Source organism: Scyliorhinus torazame, chromosome 4 (assembly GCF_047496885.1).
Source record: "Scyliorhinus torazame isolate Kashiwa2021f chromosome 4, sScyTor2.1, whole genome shotgun sequence".
NCBI classification, from domain to species: Eukaryota; Metazoa; Chordata; class Chondrichthyes; order Carcharhiniformes; family Scyliorhinidae; genus Scyliorhinus; species Scyliorhinus torazame.
This window is the reverse complement of record NC_092710.1, coordinates 109,687,901-109,708,901: the sequence shown is the minus strand read 5'-3', so window position 1 is coordinate 109,708,901 and position 21,001 is coordinate 109,687,901. Positions and strand designations below refer to the sequence as shown.

At 45.9% G+C, this 21,001-nt stretch overlaps 1 protein-coding gene across 1 annotated transcript in view; it reads left to right on the top strand.

The window, feature by feature from the left end:
* The first annotated feature begins 8,559 nt into the window (after window positions 1-8,559).
* trim67 (tripartite motif containing 67) overlaps window positions 8,560-21,001 on the top strand; it is a 68,366-nt gene continuing 55,924 nt past the window's right edge. Inside the window, exon 1 of the mRNA XM_072498469.1 lies at window positions 8,560-9,434. Coding sequence (XP_072354570.1) covers window positions 8,634-9,434 — 801 coding nt within the window. The 5' untranslated portion in view covers window positions 8,560-8,633. The remainder of the gene's footprint in view (window positions 9,435-21,001) is intronic.

The following is a 21,001-nucleotide window of genomic DNA, read 5'->3' as shown; positions in this document are numbered from 1 at the left end:
CTTAATAAAAACATTTTAAAAAAAGAATGCATATGGGATACTTGCCTTTATTAGCCAAGGCATGGAACATTAAGAGCAGGGAGCTTATGATGGAGCTGTATAAAATGCTCAATAGGCCCCAGCTAAAGTGTTGTGTGCAGTTCTGGTTGCCAGATTATAGGCAGGATATGATTGTGCTAGAAAGAGTGCAGAGGAGGTTCACCAGGATGCTGCCTGGTGTCATGTGTGAGTACCTTTAAGAAATGGGTGTTTATCAGTGATGTCAGAGTGTGGGTGGAGCTGGGCTGTCTGGCAGCTTTTTACTTTCATTTTAGACTGTTTGCTTTAGGGTGTGTTTTAGTTTCGTTTTCAGTGTTGGAGCTGAAGCCAGACAGAGCAGGTGTACTGCTGTTCTCTCTGCCATGAAAAGACTATCATTTGGTGAATTCAGAATTATAAATGTTTTCCGTAGTGACTTTAACCTGATGTGCTTCTGTTAAAGGTTGTTTTTTGTAAGTCTTCTGGATGTTAAAAGGACAGCGTAAGCATTACTTAGTGTTGTACTCTTTGATGGTTGTATTTGAATTAATGGTTGCTAGGATGTTCACTGTTTGGTTTAAAAAGGTTAACTTGAGTTCACAGAATAAACATTGTTTTGCTTTAAAAAATACTTTTCCATTTCTGCTGCACCACACCTGTAGGGTGGGCTGTGTGCTCCCCAGACCACAATCTATTAAAAGTTGTGGGTCAGGTGAACTCCATGCTACACTTTGGGGTTCTCTAAACACTGGCCCATAACAAATTGGGAGCTCGAGGGGGATAAAAGTCTATCTATTGGATTGACTTAGTGAACTTAAAGACAGTGAGGGGTGAGCATATTGTGGTTGCTTTTCAGGTGTGGTATTCTAGTTTAAGTGGGGAGCGTGTTGTGGACAATGGCTCTTCCAGATGCTCTGAAGTTTTTTGGGGGTGGAGGCGGTCACATGCAGTACCTTACGGACAGAGACTAAAAGCAGACTGTTATGATTTGGCAAAAACATTGCAGTTAACATTACCTGACAAAATGCGAAAAGGTGAGGTATTCATGGCGGTGGCTAAGCATTTAAAGTTGCCTGCGATACAGTTTGACTCATTGGAATTGGCAACAATTCAGTTACAAATTAAACAAATGGAACATGAGAAAGAATTAAAGCAGCTTGAATACGAAAAGATAGAGAGGAAAAAGAAAGAGAGAAAGAAGAAAATAAAGAATAGCCCTAGCAGAACAAAGAGAAATAGAGATACAGATCAGGAAAAAGATAAAGAGAGAGAGTTTGAACTTCAGAAAATGGCCATGAAACATGACAGTCAGTTAAAATTGGCAGACATAAAGGGAAACGTACAGTTGGATGATATTGATGAGGATAGTGAGAAAGAGCATCATAGTCGAAGGCTTGTTGGGAATCTATTTAAATATGTCCAAGCATTGCCAAGGTTTGATGAGAAGGAGGTGGAAGCCTTTTTCATTTCATTTTAGAAGGTGGCTAAACAAATGAAATGGCCACAGGACATGTGGGTATTACTGATTCAAACAAAGCTGATAGGTAAGGCTAGTGAAGTGTTTGCATCACTACCGGAGGAGGTATCTGGGACGTATGAGGAGGTGAAAAAATCCATCTTAGGTGCATATGAACTAGTGCCTGAAGCCTACAGACAAAGGTTTAGAAATTTAAGGAAACAATTTGGTCAAACATACATGGAGTTTGAAAGGCTCAAACTGAGTAATTTTGATCGGTGGATAAGGGCTTTGAAAATAGACCAAACATATGAAGCTCGCAGAGAAATTATGCTTTTGGAGGAGTTTAAAAATTCAATTCCTGATGTAGTGAGAACTCATGTGGAAGAGCAGAGGGTTAAAACTGTGAGGTTAGCAGCAGAAATGGCAGATGATTATGAATTAGTTCATAAATCAAAGCTTGGTTTGGTAGTATGGGCTGAAGTTAGAAACAGGAAAGGAGAGGTCACCCTGTTGGGAGTTTTTTATAGGCCTACTAATAGTTCTAGGGATGTAGAGGAAAGGATGGCGAAGATGATTCTGGATAAGAGCGAAAGTAACAGGGTAGTTATTATGGGAGACTTTTAACTTTCCAAATATTGACTGGAAAAGATATAGTTCGAGTACAATAGATGGGTCGTTTTTTGTACAGTGTGTGCAGGAGGGTTTCCTGAAACAATATGTTGACAGGCCAACAAGAGGCGAGGCCACGTTGGATTTGGTTTTGGGTAATGAACCAGGCCAGGTGTTGGATTTGGAGGTAGGAGAGCACTTTGGGGACAGTGACCACAATTCGGTGACGTTTACGTTAATGATGGAAAGGGATAAGTATACACCGCAGGGCAAGAGTTATAGCTGGGGGAAGGGCAATTATGATGCCATTAGACGTGACTTGGGGGGGATAAGGTGGAGAAGTAGGCTGCAAGTGTTGGGCACACTGGATAAGTGGGGCTTGTTCAAGGATCAGCTACTGCGTGTTCTTGATAAGTATGTACCGGTCAAGCAGGGAGGAAGGCGTCGAGCGAGGGAACCGTGGTTTACCAAGGAAGTGGAATCTCTTGTTAAGAGGAAGAAGGAGGCCTATGTGAAGATGACGTGTGAAGTTTCAGTTGGGGCGATGGATAGTTACAAGGTAGCGAGGAAGGATCTACAGAGAGAGCTAAGACGAGCAAGGAGGGGACATGAGAAGTATTTGGCAGGAAGGATCAAGGAAAACCCAAAAGCTTTCTATAGGTATGTCAGAAATAAGCGAATGACTAGGGAAAGAGTAGGACCAGTCAAGGACAGGGATGGGAAATTGTGTGTGGAGTCTGAAGAGATAGGCGAGATACTAAATGAATATTTTTCGTCAGTATTCACTCAGGAAAAAGATAATGTTGTGGAGGAGAATGCTGAGCCCCAGGCTAATAGAATAGATAGCATTGAGGTACGTAGGGAAGAGGTGTTGGCAATTCTGGACAGGCTGAAAATAGATAAGTCCCCGGGACCTGATGGGATTAATCCTAGGATTCTCTGGGAGGCCAGGGAAGAGATTGCTGGACCTTTGGCTTTGATTTTTATGTCATCATTGGCTACAGGAATAGTGCCAGAGGACTGGAGGACAGCAAATGTGGTCCCTTTGTTCAAAAATGGGAGCAGAGACAACCCCGGCAACTATAGACCGGTGAGCCTCACGTCTGTAGTAGGTAAAGTCTTGGAGGGGATTATAAGAGACAAGATTTATAATCATCTAGATAGGAATAATATGATCAGGGATAGTCAGCATGGCTTTGTGAAGGGTAGGTCATGCCTCACAAACCTTATTGAGTTCTTTGAGAAGGTGACTGAACAGGTAGATGAGGGTAGAGCAGTTGATGTGGTGTATATGGATTTCAGCAAAGCGTTTGATAAGGTTCCCCATGGTAGGCTATTGCAGAAAATACGGAGGCTGGGGATTGAGGGTGATTTAGAGATGTGGATCAGAAATTGGCTAGCTGAAAGAAGACAGAGGGTGGTGGTTGATGGGAAATGTTCAGAATGGAGTACAGTCACAAGTGGAGTACCACAAGGATCTGTTCTGGGGCCGTTGCTGTTTGTCATTTTTATCAATGACCTAGAGGAAGGCGCAGAAGGGTGGGTGAGTAAATTTGCAGACGATACTAAAGTCGGTGGTGTTGTCGATAGTGTGGAAGGATGTAGCAGGTTACAGAGGGATATAGATAAGCTGCAGAGCTGGGCTGAGAGGTGGCAAATGGAGTTTAATGTAGAGAAGTGTGAGGTGATTCACTTTGGAAGGAATAACAGGAATGCGGAATATTTGGCTAATGGTAAAGTTCTTGAAAGTGTGGATGAGCAGAGGGATCTAGGTGTCCATGTACATAGATCCCTGAAAGTTGCCACCCAGGTTGATAGGGTTGTGAAGAAGGCCTATGGAGTGTTGGCCTTTATTGGTCGAGGGATTGAGTTCCGGAGTCGGGAGGTCATGTTGCAGCTGTACAGAACTCTGGTACGGCCGCATTTGGAGTATTGCGTACAGTTCTGGTCACCGCATTATAGGAAGGACGTGGAGGCTTTGGAGCGGGTGCAGAGGAGATTTACCAGGATGTTGCCTGGTATGGAGGGAAAATCTTATGAGGAAAGGCTGATGGACTTGAGGTTGTTTTCGTTGGAGAGAAGAAGGTTAAGAGGAGACTTAATAGAGGAATACAAAATGATCAGGGGGTTGAATAGGGTGGACAGTGAGAGCCTTCTCCCGCGGATGGAAATGGCTGGCACGAGGGGACATAACTTTAAACTGAGGGGTAATAGATATAGGACAGAGGTCAGAGGTAGGTTCTTTACGCAAAGAGTAGTGAGGCCGTGGAATGCCCTACCTGCTACAGTAGTGAACTCGCCAACATTGAGGGCATTTAAAAGTTTATTGGATAAACATATGGATGATAATGGCATAGTGTAGGTTAGATGGCTATTGTTTCGGTGCAACATCGTGGGCCGAAGGGCCTGTACTGCGCTGTATTGTTCTATGTTCTATGTTTCCGACATCAGTTTCAGCCTGTGAGGGATAGAAATTGGGGACATGAGAAATACTCAAGTGGGAAAGGTAAAGTTGATCTGATGGGAGATAATGAGAGTGTACCTCAGATTAAAAAAGAATTCCAGGAGGGTGGAAAAGAAATGAAAAGTTTCAAATGTTTTCACTGTAATAAACTAAGCCATGTAAGGTCACAGTGTTGGTGGTTGAAGAAAAGCACTGGGAAGGCTGATGTGGTAAAACAGGATAAGACAGTGGGGTTTGTCAAAGTGGTAAAGGAAAGCCCAAGTGAAGCGAAGGAGGTGCAGAAGATTGTACAGCCTGATCAAGAGGTGATTGATAAGAAGGTGCCAGATCTCTTTAAAGAATTTACTTGTGTGGGTAAAGTGTACTCATGTGTATCAGGAGGAGCAGGTAAAGAAGTCACAATTTTAAGAGATACGGGAACTAGTCAATCTTTAATGGTAAGAGATGAGTTATGTAGTTTGGGAAGAATGTTGCCAGAAAAGGTGGTAATATGAAGAATTCAGATGAGAGGAGTAGTGTTCCATTATATAAGGTAAGGTTGGAAAGTCCAGTGAAGAGTGGTGAAGTGGTAGTCGGAGTAATAGAGAAACTATCTTGTCCAGGAATACAGTTTATCTTGGATAATGATATAGCTGGATCGCAGGTGGGAGTGATGCCTACTGTGGTTGATAAGCCAGTGCAAAAGCAGACAACTGAAGTGTTGAAGGACGAATATCCTGGGATTTGTCCGGACTGTGTAGTAACAAGGTCACAAAGTCACAGGTTAAGACAAGAGGAGAAATCAAAGAGTGAAGATCAAGGTGAAGTGCAATTATCAGAAATTATTTTTGATCAGATGGTTGGAAAAGAACAGGTGGGGGATGAGGCGAATATTTTTAGTTCGGGAATATTGGCGGAGTTACAACAAAAAGATGTCGAAATAAAACGGATATATCAGAAAGCATACGTGGAAGAGGAATCTGCATGTATTATGGTAAAAGTGATGTCTTGATGAGAAAATGGAGACCTTTACATATGCAGGCGGATGAAAAGTGCGCAGAAGTTCATCAAGTAGTATTGCCGGTAGGGTATAGAAAGGAGGTGTTGCGAGTTGCACATGAGGTACCAGTGGGAGGTCATTTGGGAATAAGGAAAACTCAAGCTAAAATCCAAAAACATTTTTATTGGCCTGGACTACATAAAGATGTAGTTACATTTTGTCAATCATGTCACACATGAGGGCAGCATGGTGGCGCAGTGGGTTAGCCCTGCAGCCTCACGGCTTTGAGGTCCCAGGTTCGATCCCAGCTCTGGGTCACTGTACGTGTGGAGTTTGCACATTCTCCTGTGTTTGCGTGGATTTCGCCCCCACAACCCAAAAGATGTGCAGGCTAGGTGGATTGGCCGCACTAAATTGCCCCTTAATTTGAAAAAATGAATTGGGTACTCTAAATTATTATTATTTTTTAAATTATGTCACACATGTCAAGTAATAGGGAAACCTCAAGCAGTGATAAAACCAGCGCCCTGAATACCCATTCCAGCATTTTGAGGAACCTTTTACATGGGTCCTAATTGATTGCGTAGGACCGCTTCCTAAAATGAAAAGTCGGAATCAATATCTTTTGACTATAATGGATGTGTCTACTAGGTTTCCAGAGGCCATTCCAGTACGTAATATTGCAGCTAAAAAGATTGTGGAGGAGTTACTTAAATTCTTTACTAGATATGGACTACCCACAGAAATACAATCAGATCAAGGATCAAATTTTACCTCAAAGTTATTCAAAGAAGTTATGGATAGCTGAGGAATAAAACAATTTAAATCAACTGCGTACCATCCAGAATCGCAGGGAGCGTTAGAAAGGTGGCATCAGACATTAAAGACAATATTGAGGGCTTATTGTCAAGATTATCCAGAGGATTGGGATAAAGGAATTCCATTCATACTGTTTGCAATTAGGGATGCACCTAATGAGTCAACCAAATTTAGTCCTTTTGAACTAATTTTTTGGTATTGAGGTAAGAGGACCACTTAAATTGATTAAGGAAAAATTGGTGAGTGAGAAATCAGAACTTACATTACTGGATTACGTGTCAAATTTTAGGGAAGAATTAGGTGAATTGGCTAGACAACATTTAAAAGTTGCACAAAATGTGATGAAACGGGTAGCGGACAAGAAATCAAAAGTTTGTAGTTTTGCCTGTGGAGATAATTTATGTATTTGAATTAATGGTTGCCAAGATGATCACTGTTTTAAAAAGGTTAACTTGAGTTCATAGAATAAACATTGTTTTGCTTTCAAAATTACTTTTCCATTTCTGCTGCACCACACCTGTAGAGTGGGCCGTGTGCTCCCCATACCACAATCTAGTACAAGTTGTGGGTCAGGTAAACATCATGCTACTCTTTGGGGTTCTCTAATCCCTGGCCCATAACACCGGGCTGGAGCATTTCAGCTATGAAGGGAGGCTGGTTAGTCTGAGATTGTTCTCCCCAGAGCAGAGAAGGCTGGGGGGGGGGCCTGATTGAGGTGTACAAAATGATGGAGGATATAGATGGGGTAGATAGGAAGAAATGTTTCCCCTTTAGTTGAGGGGTCAATAATTGGGGCACAGATTTAAACAAATCAGCAGGAGCTTTAGAGGGGATTTGAGGAAAATCTGGAACTCACTGCCTGAAAGAGTGGTAGAGGTGGGAACCCTCACAACAGTTAAGAAGCATTTGAAATGCTGTGGCATTCAAGGCGACCGACAAAGTGCTGGAAAACCGGATTAGGATAGGTGCTTGACTGCCAACACAGGCAGGGGGGGGGGGGAGGGCCTCTTTCTGTGCTGTAATACTTTATGATTATGACCATTCTTGATTAATCTGGATACAATTTTAGTTACTTGTGAATTTATTGTTAAAAACTGGCGAGATATCGCAGTAAAGCGGTACCTGGTCATCTCTCCAGGGCGAAACTACGTTTGAGCTGGAGACCCCGCTCCAGATTCAGGATGTAGTTACACTGTGACTGACCCCCCATCGAGCAAAACCCGTCCGACTCTGACGCTCTGGTTGCAGCATCAAAGGAAACCGCTATGGCTGTTTGTGAGAAAAGAGAATTGCAAACTGCCGCATTTGTACCAAAACTGCATTATTGGGGTGGGCCTGTACAACAACTCGCCAAAGCCAACAGGACATCATATCCCAAGACGCGCTCAGTTAGCAGCTGTGCTGTCCCCGCCAGGAGCCAAGAAAGGTACACGTGCGCATTGAGCGCGGCTGTGGAAGTGTGCACATGCGCAGTGAGCGGTAGCGCTGTCCTGGCCTTCGGCGGCGAGTGCACATGCGCAGTGAGCGGCAGCGCTGCCCGGCCTTCGGAGGCGAGTGCACATGCGCAGTGAGCGGCGGCGCTGTCCCGTCCTCCGCAGAGGCGAGCACATGCGCAGTGAGCGACAGCGCTGTCCGGCCTTCGGCGGCGAGTGCACATGCGCAGTGAGCGGCAGCGCTGTCCCGGCCTTCGGAGGCGAGTGCACATGCGCAGTGAGCGGCGGCGCTGTCCCGTCCTCCGCAGAGGCGAGGGCACATGCGCAGTGAGCGGCAGCGCTGTCCCGGCCTTCGGAGGCGAGTGCACATGCGCAGTGAGCGGCGGCGCTGTCCCGTCCTCCGCAGAGGCGAGGGCACATGCGCAGTGAGGGGCAGCGCGTCCCGTCTTCCAGGGCCTAGTGCACATGCGCAGTGAGGGTCGGCGCTGTCGCTTCGGCGAGTGCACATGCGCAGTGAGAGGCGGCGCTGTCACTCCGGAGGCGAGTGCACATGCGCAGTGAAGGGCGGCGCTGTCGCTCCGGTGGCGAGTGCACATGCGCAGTGAGCGGCGGCGCTGTCGCTCCGGAGGCGAGTGCACATGCGCAGTGAAGGGCGGCGCTGTCGCTCGGGAGGCGAGTGCACATGCGCAGTGAGCGGGGGCGCTGTCGCTCGGGAGGCGAGTGCACATGCGCAGTGAGCGGGGGCGCTGTCGCTCGGGAGGCGAGTGCACATGCGCAGTGAGCGGCGGCGCTGTCCCTCGCACGGTGCTGACCGGGGGGCTCGGAGCTGCGCGTCCTGCCCGCCCCCGCTGCATGGCTGACATGGAAGAGGAGCTCAAGTGCCCGGTCTGTGGCTCTTTCTACCGAGACCCCATCATCCTGCCGTGCTCGCACAATGTCTGCCTGCCCTGTGCGCGCACCATCCTGGTGCAGACCCCCGAGGCCGAGCCGCCCTCGCCGCAGGCCCGGGCCCGCACCTCGGCCTCGGACTACGACTACCTGGACCTGGACAAGATGAGCGTGTACAGCGAGGCGGACAGCGGCTACGGCTCCTACACGGGCTTCGCGCCGGCCACCCCCAGCCAGAAGTCGCCGAACGGCGTGCGGGTGTTCCCGCCGGCCCCGCTGCCGGCGCCGCTGCGCCACTCCAGCCTGACCTGCCCGCAGTGTCACCGCAGCGCGCTGCTGGAGGAGCGGGGCCTCCGCGGCTTCGCCCGCAACCGCCTGCTCGAGGCCATCGTCGGCCGCTACCAGCAGAGCCGCGCCGAGGGCGCCAAGTGCCAGCTGTGCGAGCGCGGCCCGCAGGAGGCGGCCGTCCTGTGCGAGCAGTGCGACGTCCTCTACTGCGAGCCGTGCCAGCGGCGGTGCCACCCGGCCCGCGGAGCGCTGGCCAAACACCGGCTCATCCCGCCCTGCCAGGCCCGCGGGGGCCCCGCCCCCGCCAAGAAACAGCTGGCGCCTCGCAAGATCTCCACCTGCATCGAGCACGAACTGGAGAACCACAGCATGTACTGCGCCAGCTGCAAGATCCCCGTGTGTTACCAGTGTCTGGAGGAGGGGAAACACGGCAAGCATGAAGTCAAGGCGCTGGGGACCATGTGGAAACAACACAAGGTAGGACGGAGCGTGACTCACCTGCAGGAGAGTGGGGGGGTGACCCTAAGTTTCAACATTAGGGAGGGTGAATAACGATGGGGCATTTCCACTGGAGAGGCTTTTACAAAACATTTTACACCCGGGTGTCTAAAATATAGTTAGTGCATAAAATCATAGAATCATAGATGGTTCATGGAATCGGATCATTTGCTCGGTTGTTGACCAGAGTCCACTAAACATTCTCTGTCGACAGAGAGGATTTGGGACAGAGCCTAGCTTAGCTGCCTTTGTAGGCCGTATCTAGTTTGGCAACTGTTGGGTGCCCTAAAGCCCATGAACTAATTTCACAGCAATAGGCTAAAAATTAAACCAAAATGTACACCATATGGGTAAACACCTTAAACGCAGTGTCACTTGTATCAGGGGTGGGCCGGACATAATCTGCATGAGATGATGATTCAATGAAAATAATGCTTTAAAGGGATTTTAACTACAGTCATCACCTCTTGGACTCACTCACTGTGTCCAAAGGTCACTTCAAGTAATCACATTCCCTCTTTTATATTGTGCTTCAGTTTGTTCTTTCCCTCCTCCTTCTTGCCCCAAACCTTCCCCCACTGTTTGAATGGGAACCTACCCAGTACGAATGGGTAAATAGCAAGTGAACTACAGTCCAAGAGTCGACACCTCTTTATCAGTAACATCATGTGGAAATGAAGAGAATGAATTCAAGAAGCAGCCTCTTTGCAATACATTAAGAAATGCTGACTTATCACCTCTTTCCAGACCCCCGTCCTTTCCGATTCTTGATTAAAACCAATGTAACTTGTACAAGTTTACACTGTTCAATCAACAATGACCTTGGCTCTGGAGGATTTAACAAGCCATCTTCCTTGTGAAATTAATCTGTCAATCGACTTGTTGAGAACGTTGGTTCACCTGGCCAGACGTTTTGTTGACAGCGTCAAAAAATAGTTCCGATGTATTTCTTCCCTAAGACATAATCAATTCCTGTCTGACACAAGATTCTCATGCCACGTATTAGGGAAGACATTCGCATTGCTTTCCTCAAAGCTTTTATTTTCTAAGTGGCTTCTAGGTAGGCTACAATCACGGTTAAAAAGCCCCATCTCCCCTTTACGGGGAGGAGAGAACCAGCACCTATCAATGCAAGCACCCCATGCAGTATCAATCCAGTATTTAGAGCCAGCACTCAAGTCTTTGCTCACTAGCGTTGGCTGGAGTGGAGCCCGGAGCATTCAGCTTCTGACTCAGAAATGGGAATATTCCCACTGTGCCAATGGTAACATTTAGATGTGAGTAGGTGGCTGGATGTCAACCCAGTATATAGAGCCCATATTCTCAGATGTGGGGTTGGAAGCCAGAACTTCCTAATTTTGAGGTGGAAAAGCTACCATTAATCCAAAGGCTCACTTGTATAGTTTAGGGCCGTGTTCTTCAAACTTTTTTTCGAGGGACCCATTTTTACCAACCGGCCAACCTTTGGGACCCACGCCGGCCGATCTGCACAACCCACCATTTTCTCTTACCTTGTTTGCTGCTGACAAAAATGGAAGAAATGGTTTTGGGTCCCTTTGGCCCTCATTCACATTCCTCCAATGGAACCTGTTGGATGAAGGTGAAGCCTTCCAGTGTCGGAAAGTATGGAGTCTCCATCTGTCCAAAGTTCCGCATTTTTCATCGGCACGCATGCGCAGTGTGACCGCATTTTCTTTTACATGTTCGCAGCCATTTTGAAGGTTGCTTGCAGCCTGCTGTGGCTGTCGCGCGCAGATTTGTGCGATTGGGAGCGCCGCGACGGACGGCTCCCCGGCCCTCCCGACACCCGCCCGCGGCCCACCATCGGTTGCGCCCCCGAGTTTGACAATGCCTGGTTTAGGGTCATTAGGTAAGATGAATAACATCTGCAGAAAGATCAAAAGTGAGTCTATATTCCGCTACTTGATTGTTGTCCCAATCTACCCATTGTATACTTTGTAAAAATAAATTTAGAGTACCCAATTATTTTTTTTTCCAATTAAGGGGCAATTTAGCGTGGCCAATCCACCTAACCTGCACATCTTTGGGTTGTGGGGGTGAAACCCACGCAGACATGGGGAGAAAGTGCAAACTCCACACGGACAGTGACCCAGGGCCAGGATTCGAACCCAGCTCCTCAGCGCCGCAGTCCCAGTGCTATCCACTGCGCCACATGATGCCCTTGGCATATTGTATACTTGCTTTACACTAGAGTTTAACAGTGTCCCTGAGTGAAAAATCCTGCCCATTCTCAAGCCAGCTGATATGTCATGTGCCATGTGTACTTAACTGTAGTTCACTTGCCATTTGCCCATTCATACTGAGCAGCTTCCCATCCATACATGGCGGGAAAGGTTTGGGGCGAGAAGAAGGATGGAAAGAACAAACTGAAGCACAATATAAAAGAGAGAATGTGGTCAATTGAAGTGACTTTTGGAGACATAGTAGGTTAGTCCAAGAGGTGATGACTGTGGTTAAAATCCCTTTAAAGCATTGTTTTCATTGAATCATTACCTCATGCAGAATATGTTCTGTCCACCCCTGATACAAGTGACTCAGCGTTTAAGATTTTTACGCATATGGTGTACATTTTGGTTTAATTTTTAGACTATAGCTGTGAAATTAGTGTGCTTTTCTAGTTTGCTAGCAAAATGCCCGTAGATGCTGAGCAAAAGTTGGTTAACAGTTTTGATGTTTTGCTCTGAAGGGGAATAAATTAGCCATTAAAACTGTTGCACGTTGTGCCTGAGATGATGGAGAGTTCCCCAACACATTCCATAGTATGGGAATGCTTTTTAATTCTTTGTGATCAGGAGTAGGTGCAATTAAACAATCAATGTAGTTGCCAGAGCTTCCACACTAAAGTTAGGAATTGTATATTTAAGTAGTAACTTTGGCAGCTCTTGACTTGGAGCTGTCGGGTGTGGAGCCCAAATACTTTCCCTTCTGACTCAGAGTTGGGAATATTATCACTCTCCAATTGCCACTTGTTCTGACATGCGTACCCAGCTGGATGTCATCTCAATATTTAGGGAGCACATGCTCATTTCCACTCACCAGGGCTGTTTGGAATGGTGTTCAACCTTTCACCTTCTGACTCAGAACTGTAAAGGGGGTCCAGCTTTCTTATCATTTGGTCTCCCCTAGGTAAAGGAACTTGGACGTTGTGTCTGGCAAAGGCATAGTGAGACAGGGGCATCTTGTGTTCTAAGGTTAATGTCAGTCTATTCATTAATGGGCTACTGTGGCATATTTTGCTATTTCCAATGTTGGACAGAGCAATGATTAATGGATGCATTTCACTGGAAAACTGCTCTCAGTTCATTCATGTATTCAGCCAACCAGTTGGTGTAAAATTGGCCATGTCAACCCAGCGTTTTTCATTCAGCTGCTGCAAAAATAGGGGAAAGCATATGGTGGCAAGTGTGAGATCAGTGCCCACTACACATAATGAGTGTTTATTGTTTCAGTCCCTCGACTATGCTTTTCATTTGACCAGATATTGAATGTTAAAGGTGCTCTCCACATAGGAAGGGATGTGACACATGATCCATTTAAAGGAGTGATGCTAAACCTGAAAGAGTATAGCAGAACCAAATGCAGAACCAAAATTTGTAACAGCTCCTGAAAGTTCTTAATCCTAGTTATTAACATCATTAAGACTTTTTCCTGAACTGCCCCAATGGATTTGTATTTGTTTAAAATAGAAGTATTTAATCCATATATTTCTCAGTATTTCTCCAGCGCGGGAAGGAGGCTTACTGCAGCCCACTATTTCTCTGAAAGAGCTATTGATTTGTCACCAATTTCTTGCCTTTTCTCAGTACCTTTTTAAAGTTTTTAAGATGGAATACTCAGACTCAGTTGGATGGGTGCAGACACAACTGCACTTGACAAGTTCAGCATAATGAAGGATGGAGCTGTCCATATGATTGGCACCCCATCATTGTAGTCAGTACCCACCCTCTCCTCCACAGGTACATTGTGGCCACAATATGTACCATCTTCCACATGCCCTGCAGCAACTCTTTGAACTTATTTTGACCTCTACCACCAGGAGGGAGAAGAGCAGCAACGTAATGGAAGCAAGCATCACTAGTATATTTTTCTCATAATTGCACACAATCTTTCAAAAGACGTGACTCAATAGACAAGCTATTCAAGTTATTTTCACAAACCTCCTACATATCTGTCACCATGCACTGCACGCGAATGGTAAAGTGGTTGTGACAGTTTATTGTTAGTCTTATCATTTCACATAATACATAGTAACAGAGCCTTACCACTTAGAACCAATGCAAATCAGAAATTCAGCTTTTTGCGGATTTTTGCTAGACTGGGCACTGAATATATAGGATTAACTGTTTCATTTTCATTAACATTTTAAAGCAGGTATCTGCTGTACTTAAATTATTAGAGGAAGTGGAATTAGCATCTACACACTGTAGTGCCTTATCTCATCCTCAGGGTAGCAAAATCCACTCAATTGTTGAATTCCAGTTGGAATGCAGTCACTGTTATCTAGATAAATGTAGCAGTCATTTTTTTTTTAATTTAAGGGATGTGGTCTTAGCTGGTTAGGCGAGCATTTATTGCCCATCCCTAACTGCTCCTGTGAAAGTGATGGTGAGCTGCCTTCTTGAATTGCTGCAGTCCACATGATGTACAAACACCCACAGTGCAGTGTTTAGAAAACCCCAAAGTATATCATGGAGTTCACCTGACTGTTTATTGATTTTGGTTACGATGAGCACAAGAGCCTGCTTTTCAGGTGTTATTCAACAGAGGTCTGAGGCACTTTAAAAAAAAAAAAAAAGTTTTCTCGGAGCAATAGAGTGGTCGTGATGGGAGATTTTAACTTCCCCAACATTGAATGGGACTCGTGTACTGTTGGAGGCGTAGATCGAGCAGAATTTCTAAGGAGCATCCAGGAGTGTTTTTTAGAGCAGTATGTAAATAGTCCAACTCGGGAAGGGGCCACACTGGACCTGGTATTGGGGAATGATCCCGGCCAGGTAGTTGAAGTTTCAGTTGGTGATTACTTTGGGAATAGCGATCACAATTCCGTAAGTTTTAGAATACTCATGGACAAAGACGAGAATGGTCCTAAAGGAAGAGTGCTAAATTGGGGAGAGTGTTAAATTGGGGAAAGGCCAAGTTTAACAAAATTCGGCAGGAGCTAGGGAATGTGGATTGGGAGCAGCTGTTTAAAGGTAAATCCACATTTGAAATGTGGGAGTCTTTTAAGGAAAGGTTGATTAGAGTGCAGGACAGACATGTCCCTGTGAAAATGAGGGATAGCAATGGCAAGATTAGGGAACCATGGATGACGGGTGGAATTGTGAGACTAGCTTAAGATGAAAAAGGAAGCATACATAAGATCTAGGCGACTTAAAACTGATGAAGCTTTGGAGGAATATCGGAAAATCTCAAACGCGCAATAAAGAGGGCTAAAAGGAGTCATGAAATATCTTTGGCTAACGGGGTTAAGGAAAACCCCAAAGCCTTTTATTCGTATGTAAGGAGCAAGAGGGTAACTAGAGAAAGGATTGGCCCACTCAAAGACAAAAGAGGGAATTTATGCGTGGAGTCAGAGGAAATGGGTGAGATTCTTAATGAGTACTTTGCATCAGTATTCACCAAGGAGAGGGACATGACGGATGTTGAGGCTAGGGATGGATGTTTAAATACTCTAGGTCAAGTCGGCATAAGGAAGGGGGAAGTTTTGGGTATTCTAAAAGGCATTAGGGTGGACAAGTCCCCAGGTCCGGATGGGATCTATCCCAGGTTACTGAGGGAGGTGAGGGACAAAATAGTTGGGGCCTTCACAGATATCTTTGCAGCATCCTTGAGCACGGGTGAGGTCCCGGAGGACTGGAGAATTGCTAATGTTGTCCCTTTGTTTAAGAAGGGTAGCAGGGATAATCCAGGGAATTATAGACCTGTGAGCTTGACGTCAGTGGTAGGCAAACTGTTGGAGAAGATACTGAGGGATAAGATCTATTCATATTTGGAAGAAAATAGACTTATCAGTGATAGGCAGCATGGTTTTGTGCAGGGAAGATCATGTCTTACAAACCTGATAGTATTCTTTGAGGAAGTGACAAAGTTAATTGATGAGGGAAGGGCTGTAGATGTCATATACGTGGACTTCAGTAAGGCGTTTGATAAAGTTTCCCATGGCAGTTTGATGGAAAAAGTGAAGTCGTATGGGGTTCAGGGTGTACTAGCTAGATGGATAAAGAACTGCTGGGCAGCAGGAGACAGAGAGTAGTGGTGGAAGAGAGTGTCTCAAAATGGAGAAAGGTGACTAGTGGTGTTCCACAGGGATCCGTGCTCAGACCACTGTAGTTGTGATATACATAAATGATCTGGACGAAGGTATAGGTGGTCTGATTAGCAAGTTTGCAGATGATACTAAGATTGGTGGAGTTGCAGATAGCGAGGAGGACTGTCAGAGAATACAGCAAAATATAGATAGATTGGAGAGTTGGGCAGAGAAATGGCAGATGGAGTTCAATCCAGGCAAATGCAAGGTGATGCATTTTGGAAGATCTAATTCAAGAGCGGACTGTACGGTCAATGGCAGAGTCTTGGGGAAAATTGATGTACAGAGAGATCTGGGAGTTCAGGTCCATTGTACCCTGAAGGTGGCAACGCAGGTCGATAGAGTGGTCAAGAAGGCATACAGCATGCTTGCCTTCATCGGATGGGGTATTGAGTACAAGAGTCGGCAGGTCATGTTACAGTTGTATAGGACTTTGGTTAGGCCACATTTGGAATACTGCATGCAGTTCTGGTCGCCACATTATCAGAAGGATGTGGCTGCTTTAGAGAGGGTGCAGAGGAGGTTCACCAGGATGTTGCCTGGTATGGAGGGTGCTAGCTATGAAGAAAGGTTGAGTAGATTAGGATTGTTTTAGTTGGAAAGACGAAGGTTGAGGGGGGACCTGATTGAGGTCTACAAAATTATGAGAGGTATGGACAGGGTGGATAGCAACAAGCTTTTTCCAAGAGTGGGGGTGTCAATTACAAGGGGTCACGATTTCAAGGTGAGAGGGGGAAAGTTTAAGGGATATGTGCGTGGAAAGGTTTTTACGCAGAAGGTGGTGGGTGCCTGGATCGCTTTGCCAGCAGAGGTGGTAGAGGCGGGCACAATAGCATCATTTAAGAAGCATCTAGACAGATATATGAATGGGTGGGGAACAGAGGGAAGTAGATCCTTGGAAAATAGAAGACAGGTTTAGATAAAGGATCTGGATCGGCGCAGGCTGGGAGGGCCGAAGGGCCTGTTCCTGTGATGTCATTTTCTTTGTTCTTTGTTCTTTATTCTACAAATTTAGTTAAACACATTTTTATCAACTACAAACATAAATACCCCACACAGCTACAGTAATCTATGTATAACCCTTAATGAATTCCCCCCTTTACTGTTCCAATTTGATAACAAGATCCAAGTGGAAATCCAGTACCCCCTTTTCAAATGTGTGGCCCAGCACACGGCACTCAAGACTTGGTATTGTCTTGGTACTTGCTACTTGGTATTTCCTTTCCAAAACAGCAGGTTTGAATTCCTTCCAGAAAACAATTATCTTTTTTTAAGTTATCAAGCAGTCTGGAAACAACTCTTAAAATGAAGATCGAAAGACACTTCTTTTCAACCTGTGCAGTACAAAACCAGTTCAAACTCAAAACAAAAGTAAAAACTCACAGAGCCACAGCCCAGCTCCACCCACACAATGACATCACTGAAGTCATGTGATAAGACAAAACCATTTCTTAAAGGGTCACTCACATGACAGCTGTTAGGGAGGGACTTCCAGTCAACAGTGAAAGAACAGTGATCTATTTCCAAATCAGGATGGTGAATAGCTTGGAGGGAAACTTACAGGTGATGGTACAGGGGCTGGTTTAGCACAGGGCTAAATAGCTGGCTTTTAAAGCAGACCAAGGCAGGCCAGCAGCACAGTTCAATTCCCGTACCAGCCTCCCTGAACAGGCGCTGGAATGTGGTGACTAGGGGCTTTTCACAGTAACTTCATTTGAAGCCTACTTGTGACAATAAGCAATTTTCATTTAATTTCATTTTCATTTCATGGTGTTCCCATGTGTCTGCTTCACTTGTCCAACTAGATGGTAGTGATGGTGAGTTTGGAAGGTGCTGTCTAAGTAGCCTTGGTGAGTTCCTGCAGTGCATCTTGTAGATGGTACTGTGCAGCGGTAATTGAGGGAGTGAATGTTTGTGGAAAGGGTGCCAATCAAACAGCTGCTCTGCCCTGGATGGTGTCAAACTTCTTACACAATGTTCAGCACTATTTATTACATCTCAGACACTGAAACAGCTGGAGCCATACTCAGCCAGGCAAGTGGAGAGTATTCCATCACACACCTGACATGTGCATTGTAGATAATGGACAGGCTTTGGGGAGTCAGGAGTTGGGTTGCTCTCTGCAAAATTCCTAGCTTCTGACCTGCTCTTGTAGCCAAAAGCTATATCTGGCTAGTCCAGTTCAGTTTCTGGTGAATGGTAACCCCCCAGGATGTTGACAGTGGGGGATTCAGCAATGATAATGTCATTGAAGATCAAGGGCAACGGTTAGATTCTCTCTTGTTAGAGATGGTCACTGCCTGGCACTTGGGCACAAATATTTCTTGCCACTCGTCAGCCCTACTGAATGGTGCTGAACATTGCGCAATCATCAGCGATCATTCCCACCTCTGAACCTATGATGGAGGAAAGGTCATTGATGAAGCAGCTGAAGATGCTTGGGCCGAGGACACTACCCTGAAGAACTCCTGCAGTGCTGTCCCGGGACTGAGATGACTGACCTCCAACCACCACAACCATCTTCCTTTGTGCCGGCGTTGGTGGGCACAGTAAGAAGTCTTCCAACACCAGGTTAAAGTCCAACTGGTTTATTTGGAATCACTGGCTTTTGGAGCGTAGCTCCTTCATCAGGTGAGTGAAGAGGTAGGTGTGTTTTTGTAACTTACCTCTTCACACACCTGATGAAGGAGCAGTGCTCCGAAAGCTAGTGATTCCAAACAAACCTGTTGGACTTTAATCTGGTGTTGCAAGATTTCTTGCTGTATCTTCCTTTGTGTCAGATATGACTCCCAACAAGTGGCAAGCTTTCCTCCTGAATCCCATTAATTCAGTTTTGCTCGGGCTCCTTGATGCTACAATCAGCTAAATACTGCCTTGATCTCAAGGGCAGTCACTTTCACCTCACCTTTGCAATTTTTTGTCCTGTTTGAACCAAGGCTGTAATGAGGTTAGGAGCTGAGTGACCCTGCGGAACCCATACTGTGTCCGTGAGCAGGTTATTACTGAGTAATTGCTGCTTGATAGCGCTGTTGATGACCCTTTCAATCACTTTACTGTTGATGGAGAGTAGATTGATGGGGCAGAATTGGCCGGGATGGATTTGTCCTGCCTTTTGTGTACAGGACATACCTGGGCAATTGTCCACATTGCCGGGTAGATGCCAGTGTTGTAGCCATCACTGGAATCTAGGGGCATGACAAGTTCTAAAGCACAAGTCTTCTGTACTATTCCCAAAATATTGTCAGGGCTCTTATCCTTTGTAGTATCCAGCGCCTTCAGCTGTTTCTTGATATCATGTGGAATGAATCAAATTAGATGTAGCATAAGTGGCTAGCTGGTTTCACAGCGCCAGGGTCCTGGGTTTGATTCCCGGCTTGGGTCACTCTGCACGTTCTCCCCATGTCTGCGTGGGTTTCCTCCGCTTTCCTCCCACATGTCCCGAAAGACGTGCTATTAGGTAATTTAGATATTCTGAATTCTCCCTCTGTGTACCCGAACAGGTGCCGGAATGTGGCAACTTCACAGTAACTTCATTGCAGTGATAACGTAAGCCTACTTGTGACAATAAATATTATTATTATATAAGAATGGCATCTATAATGCTGGGGACATTGGGAGGAGGCCGAGATTGATCACCACTTGGCACTTCTGGCTGAAAATTGTAGCAAATGCTTCAGCTTTATCTTTTGTGCGCAATGCACATAATGTTACAACTCAAAAACGTGCAACCTGGCCCAAGCAAGTCCATGTTGGGATTTATCCTCAACCTGCTCTGATATCCATTAAACTTATTTTCCTTCATCAACCTATCTAATCTAAGCTTCCTCATTCATAGAATCCCTACAGTGTGAGCAGCACAGTGGCGCAGTGGATAGCACTGCTGCCTCACAGCGCCGAGAACCCAGGTTCGATCCCAGCCCCGGGTCACTGTCCATGTGGAGTTTGCACATTCTACCTGTGTCTGCATGGGACTCACCCCCACAACCCCAAAAGATGTGCAGGGTAGGTGGATTGGTCACGCTAAATTGCCCCTTAATTGAAGAAAAAATAATTGGGTACTCATTTTTTAAAAAAAGAATCCCTACAGTGCAGAAGGAGGCCATTTGGCCCATCGAGGCTGCAACACCCTCTGAAAGAGCACCCTACCTAGGCCCACTCTCCCGCCCTATTCCTGTAACTCCACTTAACCTTTGGACAATTTAGCATCCATTTAGCCAATCCATCTAACCTCCACATCTTTGGATTGTGGGAGGAAACCGGAGCACCCGGAGGAAACCCACGCAGACACTAGGAGAACTTGCAAACACCTCAGTCACCCAAGATCGGAATCAAACCCGGGACCCTGGTGCTGCGAGGCAGCAGTTCTACCCACTGTGCCATCATGCTGTTCACTGGCATTGCCTCTCTCTCACTCACTAACTATGGAAGATGACTTTTTAGATTTTCAACTTTGTGTTAAGAACCCTCTATTTCTAAATCTCTTGCAATTAATCTTGTATCTCTGAGGCCTCGTTGTTGACTTTTTGACTACTTAAAACAATTTGCTTCTTTCTACCTTATCCCAACCTGCCATCATTTTATTATCAAAGGAAGACTGAGGAGGTTATCCCATGAGGAAACGTTAGATAACCCCCCCCCCCCCAACTCCCCCTCCCTGTAATAATATAAAGTAATCCCCACCCTATCCTTCCCCTCCCCCCACCCCCAACAACTAACAGTGACCAATTTTTAAAAGTATATTATAAACGGCAACCACCTACAGTAAAACCCATCCAAGGACCCCCCTGACGGTGAACCTGACCTTCTCGAGGTGCAAAAACCCCATCAGGTCAGCCAGCCACGCCAAAGTGCTTGGAGGTGTAGTCGACCTCCAGCCTAAGAGGATCTGCCTACTTGCCAAATCTTGCCAAAGACCAGAGCATCTGCCCCGACCGGAGCTCCGGTACATCCGAGACCCCAAATATCGCAACCAATAGGCACGGCCCCAACCCCATGTTCAGGATTGCCGACATGGTATCAAAAAAGGACCTCCAGAACCACATAGCTTTGAGAAGTCCAATATTGCACACTGTGCTCTAAATGTTTTGAAGTTTTATATAGGCCCTTCACTACTTTTTGAGATGAAACATATAATTCTTCTGTTTTTCAATAAGGTCTGTCTTTAATATTCTGTGCACCTGCACCCAAGTGCTCTTCCATAGCATCCTGCCTATTTCTA